The sequence below is a fragment of the Aythya ferina genome (assembly GCF_964211825.1).
Source record: "Aythya ferina genome assembly, chromosome: 7".
Classification (NCBI taxonomy): domain Eukaryota; kingdom Metazoa; phylum Chordata; class Aves; order Anseriformes; family Anatidae; genus Aythya; species Aythya ferina.
In genome coordinates, this window is record NC_140302.1 from 10104797 (window position 1) to 10119328 (window position 14532).

General features: G+C 41.8%; 1 protein-coding gene across 1 annotated transcript in view; it reads right to left on the reverse strand.

The window, feature by feature from the left end:
• Positions 1-14532, reverse strand: part of CDHR1 (cadherin related family member 1) — a 44310-nt gene that overhangs the window by 2349 nt on the left and 27429 nt on the right. The window contains exons 13-16 of the mRNA XM_084525353.1: positions 11639-11803; positions 9442-9509; positions 6596-6824; positions 5409-5663 (exon numbers count right to left, since the gene is read on the reverse strand). Of these exons, the coding sequence (XP_084381479.1) occupies positions 5409-5663; positions 6596-6824; positions 9442-9509; positions 11639-11803 (717 nt within the window). The remainder of the gene's footprint in view (positions 1-5408; positions 5664-6595; positions 6825-9441; positions 9510-11638; positions 11804-14532) is intronic.

The following is a 14532-nucleotide window of genomic DNA, read 5'->3' on the forward strand; positions in this document are numbered from 1 at the left end:
GCAAATTCCAAATATCGTCCATGGACGCTTCTTGAGGCCTAAAATATAGGATTTTACCCTGGACTTGATCTGGAAATGTCAAAAATAAGAGAAACGGTCAACCCATGCGTGGTTGTATTTGAAAGAGGTGAGTATCTGTTATATATACAACTAGGGAGCTAGGGTGAGACGCTTATGGAACGGATAGCATGGAAAATAAAGGGAGCTGAGTGTCTTCACTTCTGTATTTTCACAACCTACCTCAGGCACATTATACAAGACCGTTGTTCCCATAATCTGAATGTTTCCTATTGGCAAAGACAAATGGGCAAATACGTGCTATTGGAAGTCATGGACCACTTTACCTTACAAGTAGGGACCGATTTTTTTGTTGTTGTTGTGCAAAGTTTTCCCATTATTCAACGAGCAACAGACCTGAGCTAGAAAAAGCAAAGCAGCCCACGACTGTCAGAGCTTGGATTCAACATCAGCTTTGCTGTTGTGCATTACATAGATATTGTGTACTTAAATTCCATCAGATGGCAGAAATTCTATCCTAGCTTACCTTAACTTCATGTGAAAATCTGATGAATTAAGTGTCAGACAAACCCTGCTAAGTAGTACATGACCTGAAATGAGTCCACTTATAATTATGAGTGTTGTCGAGATCTATTCTGTAGCGTGCCACAGACGGCTACATAATATAGAACTGACATGAGAAAGATGACATATACTTAAGATGATGCTATATAGATCAGTAATAATTATTTAACTAGCTATTTGCAAATCTTGAATAAATGAGGTTAGACAGAAGTACGTGTCCCATGTTGTCAGTGTACAACGGTTCCAGGTTTGAGAACTGATGAAGATCATATGGTGAGTTTCAGAACACAGTTTCATTCAACTGCCCCTCATCTAACTAAGTTTGATACTTGTTCAGAGCTTCCAGGTATGAAGAGATGATTAATACTGAAGCTAAACCCATTAATAGTTAGCTGATTCAGCCTATGTTCTAAATACTGGGATGGTACTATACAAGCGTTGCCTAGAATAAGCCTTGAATGAGAACTGCTCAGTGATGTTTGCATAAAAACATGCGGCATTTTGTAAGCATACAGTGGTAAAATTGCTGTTTGTTGTGGGCATGACATTTGCAGGATAAATGGGAAGAGTGATTTGCAAAACAAGCCTGGAACGTCATCATCTTAGCTGTCCTGCAGACAGGCTTATGGTAAGTGCATTTGTCACCAAAAAGCTTGAATATCCTGTGTCATCCCCGTGACCCAGTCAGGTAATGCAGAGTCCAGGTCTGAGAGCGGTTTGAGCACCCTCTTACAGTCAAAGCGTGGGAGCATTTGGACACTGAAGTTTAAGTACCTTGTCTCTGAGCACTTCCCTGCACAACCAACGCACCTCCAAGGCACTGCACCATTACCAGCAGTGCGTCAGAACTGGGCCATCAAATAGCACTGCTTGGTAATTTATGTAGCCGGTATTTTTTCCCTAGGAGGCACGTTGCATTTTGGAAAGTGCTGATTTTTCTTGAACAGATTAAACAATGGCAGATGCACAATGAAATTAAAGCTGTAATGGGAAACACTGTCATATTTCTGGGCCTAAACACGGAAGAAATGCTCTGTTTCACAACAGCCATCAGAGGAGTTAAAAATACCACTGCTCACAACAGATAATGTTCTGATGGTTCTTCTGCTGCGATTTCACAGCTATAATGAGAACCAGAGAAGGGTTGGCAGACAGTTCAGAACTGTGGCAGAAGTTTGGAAGTAGCTAAGCTGTGTATCAGCTTTGAGAAAGGGGATGTCCAATCCTGGGACAAGAATGCAATTAAAGAGATTAAAGCAACCGTTTGGAATAAAACATGCCATGAGCTATTCATCATTTAACACACATGTGTGGTCCTGGGCTTCTCATGCAGAAGCCTTGCAGCCATCTGTCCCCTGCAGGGAAGCTCCTCAGCCAGCATCCCTTCAGTGTGATGAGGTGCCCGGCTCTGCACCCCTGGGACTTGCCAGCTTTTGAGGGGCCGGTCTCCAACACTGACACGTGCCTTTGAAGCTGGTTTCATGGACTCTGCACTGTGCAGCTTCAGGACAGGTATGACTCTGTGACATGGACCTTATTCTCACCATCCTTCCTTCACAGTGGCTTTCTCCTCAAAACCCCAAGTTTACCAAAGAAGATGCTCGTGTCTCCTTTTGCTACTGAAAGGGCGACTTCCTTCCTTCACTTTTTACTCTTCTGCTACAACAGCCTGCAGCGTGCAGACATCCACACCTTCTGGCAGCTTCTCAAGAGCCTTTCATAGTGCGTGGGCTGCAGCACGCAGAACGAGTGGGCAGTGCATCGTCCTGAAGTTGGACCCAACAGGAGCATGTGGCTGAGCTGTTTAAGCATGGGAGCAGCTAAGGCTCCTCAGCTATATTTAGAAGTCTCAGTAAGCAGGCGAAGCTGTTAAGAGCCCAAGCCATCACGGATTATAGACAAATCAGGTTGTGTCAACTTGAGCAAGTGCATCTGTAAAACAAACCACTGGTTGTGAGGAGCCCACTTCCACGTTTTTAGCGTTTCTTGGGTTTTGCCTCAGATTAGACCTAGCCTTGTTGCAGGGATGGTTGCAGAGTGTGTAAGAGAGAAGGAAATACACCTTCTGTGAGTTTGTTGAACCTTTAAATCAGGGGAATGTACTCATCAGGTATATTTAGAAGTCTAAATCAGTGGCCAAAGCTATTAAGAACCAAAGGTGTCACAGATTATACTCTCTAAATGTGGACTAAAGCTCTGGGCTGTGAAGAGCTGTAAATAAACGCCCCTCTATCCTAGCAGGACCTCAGCAGAGTCACGAGGAGGCAGGGGGATCCCCCATCAGGCCAACCCTCAGGATCAGGACTGGGGGATCAGCTACCAGTGAAAATTGCGTGCAGCAGGAATAGATTTTTTGAGTGACATTAGGGTGCAAAAACCATGGCTTTTTCAGCATATGCTTCTTACTCTGTTGAGAAAGGATAGGAGATTAACAAATGCCATTCAATACCAATTTCCATAAAAACAGACTCGGTTAAATTAAAAGGCCTCTGGAATTTTTTATTGCTATATTGTTCCAACAGCAAAAGGTCCTTTTGATGTGCAATACTGCTGAACTTAGCCACAAGGCATCTATCTCGAAGGGCACAGCCTCGCGCTAATTGCAGTGGTAAATGTTAATCAGAAAATATGCCTGTTTAATTACTTGGTGTGATTAACACTGCGGGAAACCTCTGGAGGATGCATTCAAAAATATCTTCCTTATCCAAAATCAGTAATACATAAATACCCACCAAACAGCTAACTAAGAGAGACTTTGTGCAGCTGGAGCATGAAGGATGACATGTAGATTCGTAACAGTCAGAGAGAGGGAGGGAAAGAGAGCGCACACAACGTGCCTCTACCAAGAGACTGCTTCCTGCACAGAGCGCTAGCAGTGGCTGTTGTGCCTGGGACACTGGGAACAAGCAAGAGCTTCCTGCACCACCACGGTAACTCACCCACACGGAAGCTGGAACTTCAGTGCTTTTTCAAGGAGGTGTGATGCTCTTGGGTAAAACAAACAAACAAAAAAACCACAATGCAAATCATTACAATCAATGAAAGAAGTAGTGGAGAATTGTGCAGAAGCTTACAGAGGACATGACGTGAGATTAGTGCTGCAGGTCCTGCTGAAGAGACATACTCAAGTGCAGAGAGGATACTTTTGCTATTTCAGCATACGTGCTAGGACTTGGCAGGGAGAAGAGCATGGGAAGGAGGAATAGCTGTGTCTGAGAAGAATCCAGGTCTTCAGAGCCCTCTCTGTTTCCCCTTTACACTTTATTAAGGGGGAGCTCCCTCACTTCATGCACACCCAGGACAAAAAGGAGCAGAGAGATGGAGAAGACAACTTCTTTTCATCATGTGCTTATGTTACTTCACACACTAGAAGGAAATCCAAGAAACTCTTCATCCCAATGCACAAGGTGCTCTTTTTTTTTTCTTCTAGATATCCTTCATCAGCCCGTATAGAAGGAGGAAGCCCCGGTTCAGGGACATAACTCCCGCAGCAGCAGAAGTGTGGGTACTCCCACTCTCCTTGACATCCCTCAGCCCTAGCCCCACACTAACAGATTGGTAAACAGCTCGTCTGTGTACCCCGGAGAGGGGAGGGAGAGCTGGGGGATATGGGGAACCTCCATTTCCATCTCACCTGCACTCTGGGGCCAACAGCTGGGGATAGTGCCTGAGGCCACCTGGTGCCCCTTGTGAGCCACTTATGGTGCAGGGCGAGCCTGGAAGGCAGGCAGTGAGGGTGGGCTTTCCTGCTGTTGGCTGTGAGTAGAGATTCTTATTTGTTGCATAAAACCCACCAAGACTTATGGTTTCCATTGGAGAAAGAGAAAAAAAGAGAGAAAGCCAGCTGCTGTCTGCACAAAGAGATTTGCATCTTTGCCCAGTACGCATCTGGTCCAGAGACCATCACTCTAATGATGTGTTTCTCATCTACCATTTCTTTCCTGCTGGTACCTACTTAAAGGCATAGCAAGGCAGTTACGATAAATAAAAATCACACAAGCATGCACTGCTCAGCATCAATTGCTGCCTGTCCTTTAGTGGATGAAGAAGTTGGACTACCAGGACACTCTCAACATATGTTTGCTATCTTTTAGAGTGGTCTTTTGTCTGCTAATAATACTGCAATTATTAAACTCACATCCAAATTTCTATTTACTTAAAGCACTTCAATAAAGTTTGCTCACTTTTCCTATGTCACTCATTTGACTTGCAAAAAAAGGTCTAATATAGTTCACTCTGGCCCCAGTTACTTTCTATTAAATTTTGGCAAGGGGGAAAAAAAAGATTGTTTTCTCCTGAATGTAAACAAAAGATCAGAGATTTACCTCTACTCTCGGGAGCCTATAGTCCTTAATTCATATCTGTCTCCAACAACCAAATGCAAGAAACTCATCATTAAAGGTCTGCAAGGCATGTCCTGTGAGGAGCAGCTGAGGACACTGGGTTTGTTAAACTTAGAGAAGAGGAGGTTGAGGGGTGACCTCATTGCTCTCTATAACTTCCTGAAGAGGGGAAGTGGGGAGAGGGAGGTGCTCATCTTTTCTCCCTGGTATCTACTGAGAAGATGCACGTGAATGGCTCAAGGCTGCATAGCAGAGGTTCAGACTAGACATTTAGAAAAACTTGTTTACCAAGAGGGCAGTTAGATGTGGGAACAGGTTTCCTAGAGAGGTGGTTGATGCCCTGTGGGTGTGTTTAAGATGCATTTTGATAATGCTTTTAATGATAGAGTTTAACATTGGGTCAGCCCCAAAGTACTCTGATAGTTGTTCTTGATCAAGAATCATCCCAGCACTGTTTAGGATTTTTCTAAAATATTTGCTTACCTCCTCTGTGATATCAATCTTCAGAACTGCTGTGGTACTGAAGGAAGGGGAGCCTCGGTCTTTGGCCTGCACCACCACTGACCATATACAGTCCTTGTTCTTTGTAATGTTGTGGATGATGTCCAGAGAACGGATATAGGATTTCAACTTGATTTCCCCAGTGCTTTGGTCTATATCAAACACGTTGGCTGGGTCTGCTTGCATGATGGAATAATCAACAATGTTGTTGGGTTCTTCTGCATCTTGATCTATAGCCTGGTTGGGGAAACGTAAAGAACAAAGATGTTATTGCTTTGCCTGAAGATAAAACTCTAAAAGTTTTTGAGCATTCACTTCTGACAACATCCATGTGGTAATTTTTACTGACTGTTTTTGTCTAGTCTTGGAAACAAACTACCCTTTCATGGTACCAGCTATGCACCATTTTCTAATGACAAATAGCAGGGCTAGAGTTCTTTTTGTATAAATGATTTCTATTCAAGATTAAAGGGAAGAAGATGAAAAGCAGAATCATAACCTATCTGGAGACCGTAAACAGCCTGTCGCTAGGGACTTTCTCCCACAGCAGCGGGGACAAATGTTGAAATTAATAGAGAACAATGGGATTAGCTCCACACTCACTAAGCTATAGCTGCCTTAAGTTTTTTGCTGTGGTATTTATTCTGCTAGTGTTGGGTGTTGCATAATCAGGCTTGACTGTATGCATTCAAATATGTGTAACATCGGATGTTCTGCTCCTTTGCCTGCAAATTGCTATTGCAATGTTTTTTAACCTCCTGTTCTGCACTGGATCGCTATATATAGTTCTACAAAGCGAAGGGAATGAAGTTGTGCGGTTGAGCAAAATGGCAGGAAGGTTAAGCATTCAAAACCCTGTACTTTCATTCATTCATCGTGCTTGGGCTTCTTATGATCACTGTATAATCCAGAATCCTCCACCAGTTAATGGTTAAAATACTGTAACGGAACTTTATCTTCTGCCTATAGAATTTATTTCTCTTTCTCAGCAGTCTGTAAATACTACTGTTCCATGCTTTAATCCATTTGTTACGTACAAATGGATGTGCAGAATAAAGCCTCAGGAAAAGCCAACTTTCAGGCATTCATCGTGTTCCCTGAGCAATAAACTGCATAGCTGGGGCTTTTCCAAAGCACTCTGCTTTGTGACACGCTGTGTTGTTTCTCACCTCTATCTTCACTGGTGACCCGATGATCATCGTCTTTTCCTGGATGTTTTCATTGAACTCTGGAGAGTGATCATTGACATCTAGCACAGTGATGAACACTTCAGCCAGGCTGTACTTCCCATCTGTGTCCTCTGCTTTCACATAGAAATTATACTTTGAGTTCACTTCAGCATCTAATACAGCCCAGGGCTGGGTGTAAATTATACCTGTTGATGGGTGGATTAGGAACCTGAAAAAAAGAAGCACGGAGAGATTTTGAGGTTTATTTATTTATTTTTTTTGGTAACCTAACATATGTTTATAGCCTGGGGCAAAGGTGGGTTCTAAACACTGAAATACTGTGCTCAAAGATCAAAGACTGGTATTCTTCACCTTCCTTCTGTCAGGCTGATGTTTCTGAATCATTCACTCTACCTATCTTTGGTTTGTTCCTTTAGGCTTGAAAACCACAGACTGCGATGTGAACACCACAGTGTCTGGTGTTTTTCTATTCATTGTGCACTAGCCATTTTAGCTGCATTTTCTGTTAAAGGCTTTGTCCTAAATAAATGCCCAGCTCGATGGCCTTCCTCCAGAATAATTTCTTCATGTTAAAAAATTAACTGCCTATTTGTTCAGTTTATAAGTACAACGTATTTGATAATGTCCTGAATAAATTAAAAATGATTGATATCTCCTCAACAGCTAAAGGAAGGTTGCTGAATATCATGTTTAAACTCTTTGCTTCTCAGAACGGGTAAGAAAAATGGCTGCTCTCAAATCCCCAGAAGTGCAGGGCACATTATGTCCTCCAAAACTAATCACTTTTCCACAGACTGGCACTGGGATGGAGAGGGTGTTCAGATTTATCTGTAGCAAATTCACTTCTACACATTTGTAATTACTGAGACACTATCAAAAGCGACGTGCGAAAGCTCAGATTTACAGAGAAGATACCAATGCAGTGTCTTTTGTTAAAGGACTACCAACATAGGCTCCAAACAGTAGGGTTTTTAACAAATGAAAGGTTTTCTATATCTCCTTTAATTAGTTTAAAGGATGACAAAATATTTTCTGTATCTCAACTGTGAGCGTAATTGAGAGTGATTATAAAACATGCACTTAGTAATCCAGAATCATCAATTGTTAGCATTACTCTGTTAAATACAAATACAAGTCTTGATGAAAGCCAGGACCTGGAGGTGGAAAGAGCTGTGCAAACTCTTGGTAGGAGGCAGTGCCTGTGCTGAGTGCCTCTTTAGTGCCCAACCCAGTCTCACCACACAGACAGAACTCTCATCATTGCCATTTTAGTGGAAGAACAGAAGCAGTGAGATGTGAAGAGACTGTAGCAGTGCACCCCACTCCCAGCGTCACTTTGGATGGAGAATTACTGACGTAATGGCTGTCTTCAACAGCTAACACTATTCCTCTTACTCAGGTAAAACTCATCTTTCTGCTAATGCAACTGCATTTCCACTGATGCAACCCTGTGATGAAAAAACATGCTCCTAATTGAAAATCTCAAATCTATGTTCAGCATATCTGGAGGTTCAATGCTTAAGAAATCAATCCAGCCTTGGAGCGCCATGCCAATCTGGCACAAGCAAAAGAAAAAAAAAATGTATTTAAGAAGGGAAAAAGTGCCTTTGCATCCTTATTTCCTCATTCAGTAGCATAAGAAGAGTGAGCCTGAACATCCTCACAACTCCAATCAGAAGAAAGTTGCACCTACTTTTTTTTTTTTCTTCTTTAATCCTTTGTCAACAACCTTCACAAGCTTCTTTGCACCAGCAGCTACACTTTAAATCAGAGAGGTCTGCCTCTATGACATGACCTTTGCCTGCTTGCCTCTATGCAGTCTGCAGATAGCTTAAAGACTTACTGAGCAGCTCAGAATAATCCATCCTGGAAATGCTCCCCTATGTGTACCCTTCTAGCTACAGAAGAAGTTCACCCTTAACATCTTGGATTTTGGACTTTGATTGTGCCTCATAAATGGCTTTCACCCTAACAAGAGGAGTTCAGCTTTAACTCCAGGGGATAATGTAAAGAGAAAAATAGATTCTGGAGCTGAGTGCCTGAACAGCTTATTCATTTCCAACTTCTGCCCTGCAGCCCCATCACGTCCAGGAGATGCAGCTTCCAGCAGCAATGTCTGTGATGGCTGGTGCTAGGCATGGCTGGGAGCCCCAACTGATGGACCACAGGAACTGCTGGGATGGAAGCAGTGTAGGCAAAAACAACACACCAGGACCTTCTTACCCCCACACTGTTCCCAAGGCAAGGAGAAGCCAGGCATCGTTACAAAATCAAACAAGTAATGGATTCCCTTCTTCCCTGATGTAGGGCTGCAAGTTTTACATATATATGATGCTTTGAACATCCAGTGCAACTGGCCTTGAAAACTAAAGTTTATATCTTTGGAAGTCTTGACTTCTTTGATTTATTTTGGCAAGAGTTCAAACCAAACTATTTGTACAACTGTATAGAATGGTAGGCGAAAGAGCAAGGAATTTTTTTTTTCTCCCAGAATTGACTTTTGACAGCTAGACCAAAATCTCCCATTTCGCTTAGAAGCATTTTTCAGATGGTGATTGAACAGATCCTGTGTACTGGTACTTCAGCTGCCTTATATCTCTTTGGGGACTTGTGGGTAAAATTCCATGGGTTGATGAAGCAGATGTTTAATGATCACATTTTTTCTGTTTTGTTCTTTTTTTTTTTTCTTTTTTTTTTTCCCCCCACAAAGCTCAAAGAACATGGCATAAACGTCCTTGGAAATGAGCAGATCAAGAACAAGCCTGCTCTTTTAAATTCTTTTTAATACTCTGCTTAAAGGTTATTTAATTTTATTTTTTACTCACAGATCTGCTCCTGTTCCATAGATAGAGTACTTGACTTCTCCCCAAAGCCCTGAATCTGGATCTGTAGCCTTAAGAAAAGAAAATAAGAGAGTCATCCTTTACGAAATTGCAAAAAGATGTGTGGCCATTTTTCTTTGAAAAACAAGTCACTTAAAAACCCAAGCTCCCTCCTTTTGTCAGAACATTTTTAGGGGGAAACCACACAATTATGCACCTAGAAAACAGCAAAATCTAACACACAGAAATGTCACTGGGTGTCCCAATTAAGCTGCTAAGACGTTGCCAGTCTCCTGGCCAGGCTGGTGCCCAGAGGCTCTAGCAGGGAGAAAGCCACTAGATGGCTCTATTCATTGACATTTAACACATCTTTCCTTTAAAAGAAAAGGAGCCAATCCCAATGACACAAGCTGCCCACTCTCAAGCCTTCCTAATTATCAGTTTAGTATTAATGTATATTCCCTGGCCAAAATTACTTACTGTACATAGAGGATTTTTTTTAATATTCTGCTCTTTTAATCAATTCTGTTTAAAGTAACACGTAACAAATACTGAAAACTATCCATAATATTTTAGCTTTGCTTATAAGATAATCACTCTTGTTCCTGTGTGACTTTTAGTAATGCAGATGGCTACAACTGTTGATATCTTTGTTCAGGATTCTTGTTGGCTTCCAGTCTTAGCTCAGGATTTGGAAAGCTACTGATTTGGTGATAGTAATTGCCATAAGCCCGTTCCTTTGATAGCTCTGAGATGCTATACTGTACCATTGTATCTGGCCATCTAAATTCCTGGTGGTCGTGGTTAGCTCACTCATCTTTCTGATTAAACATTTGTTACTTCTTTTGAAAACTAGGACAATGTCTTTGATTCCTGCATGGCTATCAACCTTGCTGATAAGTGTTTTAAGTTTCTCTCACCCCATAATTTTGACCACAGTCTACGTTGGTACTGCCTAACTTTTCCTGAAACATTCTGTACACTTGGGATTTCTGCCAGAATAGTAGTTCTGGGTACTCGGAGAATCTCAGTTTGTGAAGTATATTTGTGAATCTGGGTCAAACACTGAGTTGTTATCACATGAAAGTAAATTTTACATGGAAACTTCAGCTACGCTATATATACCTTGGCTTAGAATGGTTAGTTTCATTGCTTTTTACAAAATTTTTGTAAATTTATTTTTTTTTCTGCCCACCTCATAGAAATTTTTTAATTCACCTTGTTGCGAAGACAGTGATGTTTGGAGTCTGTTCTCTACAGCATTCCTATTAATTTCCTCTAACAACCATTTTTGTAGTGTTTATATTCCTTTTCCTCTTTCATTCTTCCAGCTCTAATATTTGCCTTTTGCACTTTATTATGATAACTTCATTTCCTTTGTGATTTGCAGACAGCCTGTGCTGGAGATCTCTGGCAACCTGCCTCCATCACCCTTACCTCCAAGGCCTCTCTCTGCAAAGTGACTTGCATCACCCTCCGATCCCCATGTGGCCAGGAGCTTTGTGACATGAGACATGTTTCCAGTCCAAGCAGCTGCACTAATGGGGTACAGCTTGCATCTAATGGCTGGGAATGCTTCTCCAGCACAGGACCCATGCAACACTCTGATTTTCCCTGATCTTCTTTCTATGGAAATGTGAGCAGAGGAAAATCTGTAAGCGTATTCTTCCCACAGTGAGAAGATACTTCAACAGGGATCTTTCTTTCCCAACTCTAAGCATTTTAGTGTTATATTCTTGCCTTCATTAACTGTCTAATTATGCATTTAGCAGCCAGATTCCTCCCAGGAGGAGGAGACTTATACCTAACTAAGCAGGCATCTTGTTTTCTTTTTACTCGTACTTAAGCAAGCAAATCCAGTAAATCCAATTCCACTTAGCCAGAACCAAAGCTTTCTGCTGGACATTGATTTGACTGGGGCTTTCTTAGTACTCACAGAACATGTGATCTGTCTTAAAAGCAGATGGCCTTTAATTAAAAAAAAAAAAAAGAAAAAGAAAAAAAAAGTAAATTTGTTGTTCTGAAGAATGCTTGCCTACAATTTTATTTTATTGGAACATGTTTTGTTGATTCTGGAAAGGAACTGGAGATGAATGGTAAGATTTGTGAGGTGCCATTGTCTACTGTTTTTAAGGTATTTGAGCTGTCTCCATAAATAGCTAGAAAAGAGAGCATTTTCTTAACAGATAAATAAACTTACAGTTATAGCAACTACGTTTGAGCCTCCTGGGGAATTCTCAGGGATCCTGGCAATGTAGTAGTCAGAAGAGAATTTCGGGACATTGTCATTGGTATCCAGTAAGCGTATCACTACGTCAGCTGTTGAGCTGAATCTCTCTGGTGTGTTCACCTCTATTGCAAGAAGCTAAGAAGAAAAACAAAACCAGAAAATTACTACAAAGCTGATACTACTACTTCTTAAAGGAGTTTCATAGTGGAAGCCTTGAGCTTCAGATGGTAGAGAAGGGCTGCCATGGTGTCTCCTGCTCGCTTCATGCAGCACCTGAGACAAAGGCTGTTGGAGCCCATCCTCCCTGTGCCACTTGCAGGGCACTCAGCCTTTCTCCTGCCGTATTACAGTTCCCCACTGAGGCAGGTGGTGTGTGAGGTCCGCCAGCGGTGGCACCGCTGACTGGCTGAGAGGCACATGCTGTGTTCAAGTCCTTTCCCTGCTGGACTGGGAGAAATTTGTGTCACCTACAGGTGACAGGGTTTGGAGGGGAACAGTTTAAGTAGTCAGGGAAAAGGCTATCTCAGTACCATCTTCTGGAACTCTTCGTACCTTATGGTTATAACAGTTGAAAACACAAAGTGACAGAGTTCTTGAAGAATTCAGCCCAAAGGATTGCTTAGAATCACTACAGATCACATCTGTTCTGAAAGAGGAGTTTGTTACTGCATCTCTGTGCTAACTTGTGTGCTTGGGAGTCTTGGGTGGTGTTTCACCAAATTACATTTTTTAAGTTAGTCATACAGACATCACCAAATCTGCTTGTGAGCAATCTCAGCTCTAAAATAGCACACAGATAAAGTCCGACTGCTTATCATGCACGTGGACCTATAACTAAACTATAGCATCCACAGCGAAATCTTTGCTGCTGGTATCAACCCCTGCTAAAGTATCTTACAAGGGCTTAGTATTTTCACTTTGTTTTCTACATTCATTTTTATTCCCTCTCCTTTCAGCAGTCACAGTCCAGCTATGTCAACATACTGACAACATCTTCCTTCCCTTGGGAGGGGATTTTTGTCAGATTACTTCTCTGCAATGTATTATGCAGCCATATATAGTTCATTATAAACAGAGAAAAGAAAAAAATAGGGGAAAACTATTTCTTCAGAGGACTACACAGCAACAATTAATACAACTGCCAGAAAAGCAGAGAGGTATAATCTTAAAAGTGGCAGGTGATTCGTTAAAATAGATCTGGTTTTGGCAACCGAAGATAATTGCAGCCTCATTTGGTCCCGGTCTGCAGAAGATGTGAGTGTCTGAAGAAGGCGAGGAGCAGGTCCAGGCCCTTGTCGAGGAGGGATGTACTGTGTGCTGATGGAGGAGGAGGGAGGTGGTTTGGCTTTCAGAGCAGGTCAGCCTGTGGCTACAAGTCCCAGCATAGTGGGACAGTAACACTTGGCCTCTCTGGCAGAGGGGCTTGAGCTCTAAAGGGCCAGGTTGGAGGGCACAGAGCTACAAATTATCACAGCTGCCAAAACTTGGGAACCCCCCTCTGGCTCTTGGACAGCTGAAAATGAAGAAGGTCATGCTGACCAAATGTATTTAAAAGCCAGCCCTAAACAGAAGACAGATTTTCTCAAGTAGCCTTTGCCTCAGGTAGTTCTTTAGGGCACCTCCCAGTCATATCAGCTTTAATCCCTCTCTGGCATTTTACTGTTAAATAATGAACCAGAGGAGCTGGACCACTGTTTACAGGGGAAAAAAATGACAATAGCTTCTCAAAGCTGCTGTAGGATATGTGTTAAATAGAAATAAGAACCTGTTTCACCCCAAAGTTTAACTAGAATGACTATTTTAGCAACTAAAACTGGGTAGGAAGTGATTTGAACTTTTCAGGGAAATGGAGAAGACAATGAAGTCTCTATAAAGTATTTGCTGTCATACATTATTATCGTATCATTCAGCTGCACCTTCTCCATTTGGAATCTAGACAAATGCTCTGCATTTTTAGCAAAGCTGTACAGTCCTTCTTCTGTAGAAGGAATTTCACCCTCCTTTCCCACCCCCAAAAAAACAATAACTACTCAAGTTAAAAAGATGTATATTCTTTTTCCTAGTAATTAATTCTTTCAGTGTTCAGGCCAATCACATTAACTACTTCCATTTCTATTAGTATTCATGAGGAGGCCATGTGTAGCTTCTTTACTGGTCTTTTGGCAGTTTAACCTGAATAAATGTGTGCTTATTATAATTAGTTTCAGTAGCATTTTATAGCCCGTTCTGAATCTTTCATTTTGATACGATAATGATGCATCATATTTTTGTAGCATCTATAAGCTATGAAGCTCAAACTGAGCAACCAACTTTACAAGAAGAGACATGAAGCATTCTGCAGCGAAAGGACTTTTGGGTGGTTCTGTGCAGGGCCAAGAGTTGGACACAGGGATCCTTGTGGGTCCCTTCCAACTCAGGATATTCTGTGATTCTGTGACTTGCTAAGGACACAAAACAAACTATGTGGTAAGGGTGAGAACAAAATCCAGGAAGTCTGACTTCTGAACTGTGCTAAAAACACCTTTTTGTGTACAAAATGAAAATTGGCATGTTTGTACTCAGCTATACAGTTTTGACTTTTTTTTGTTTATGACTGCAGAGATTGCCTACACCATTTGATGCTTACAGAACCCAACATCTATACTCATGTTCACAGGCAGCTGACACAAACCGTACTACTTAATTATCTCATTGATGAACTGATGAATCCATTAGGGAAGGTGATAATACAAGTTTCCAGCCTTCAGATGAATGCTGGTTCTTGTATGGCTGGCTTGGAGCATGGGTGCAATAGCCCCAGATCAGTCTGCAAAAGGCCATATACATAGATATGCTCTGACAAAGAGAGTGAGCAATTCTGGGAA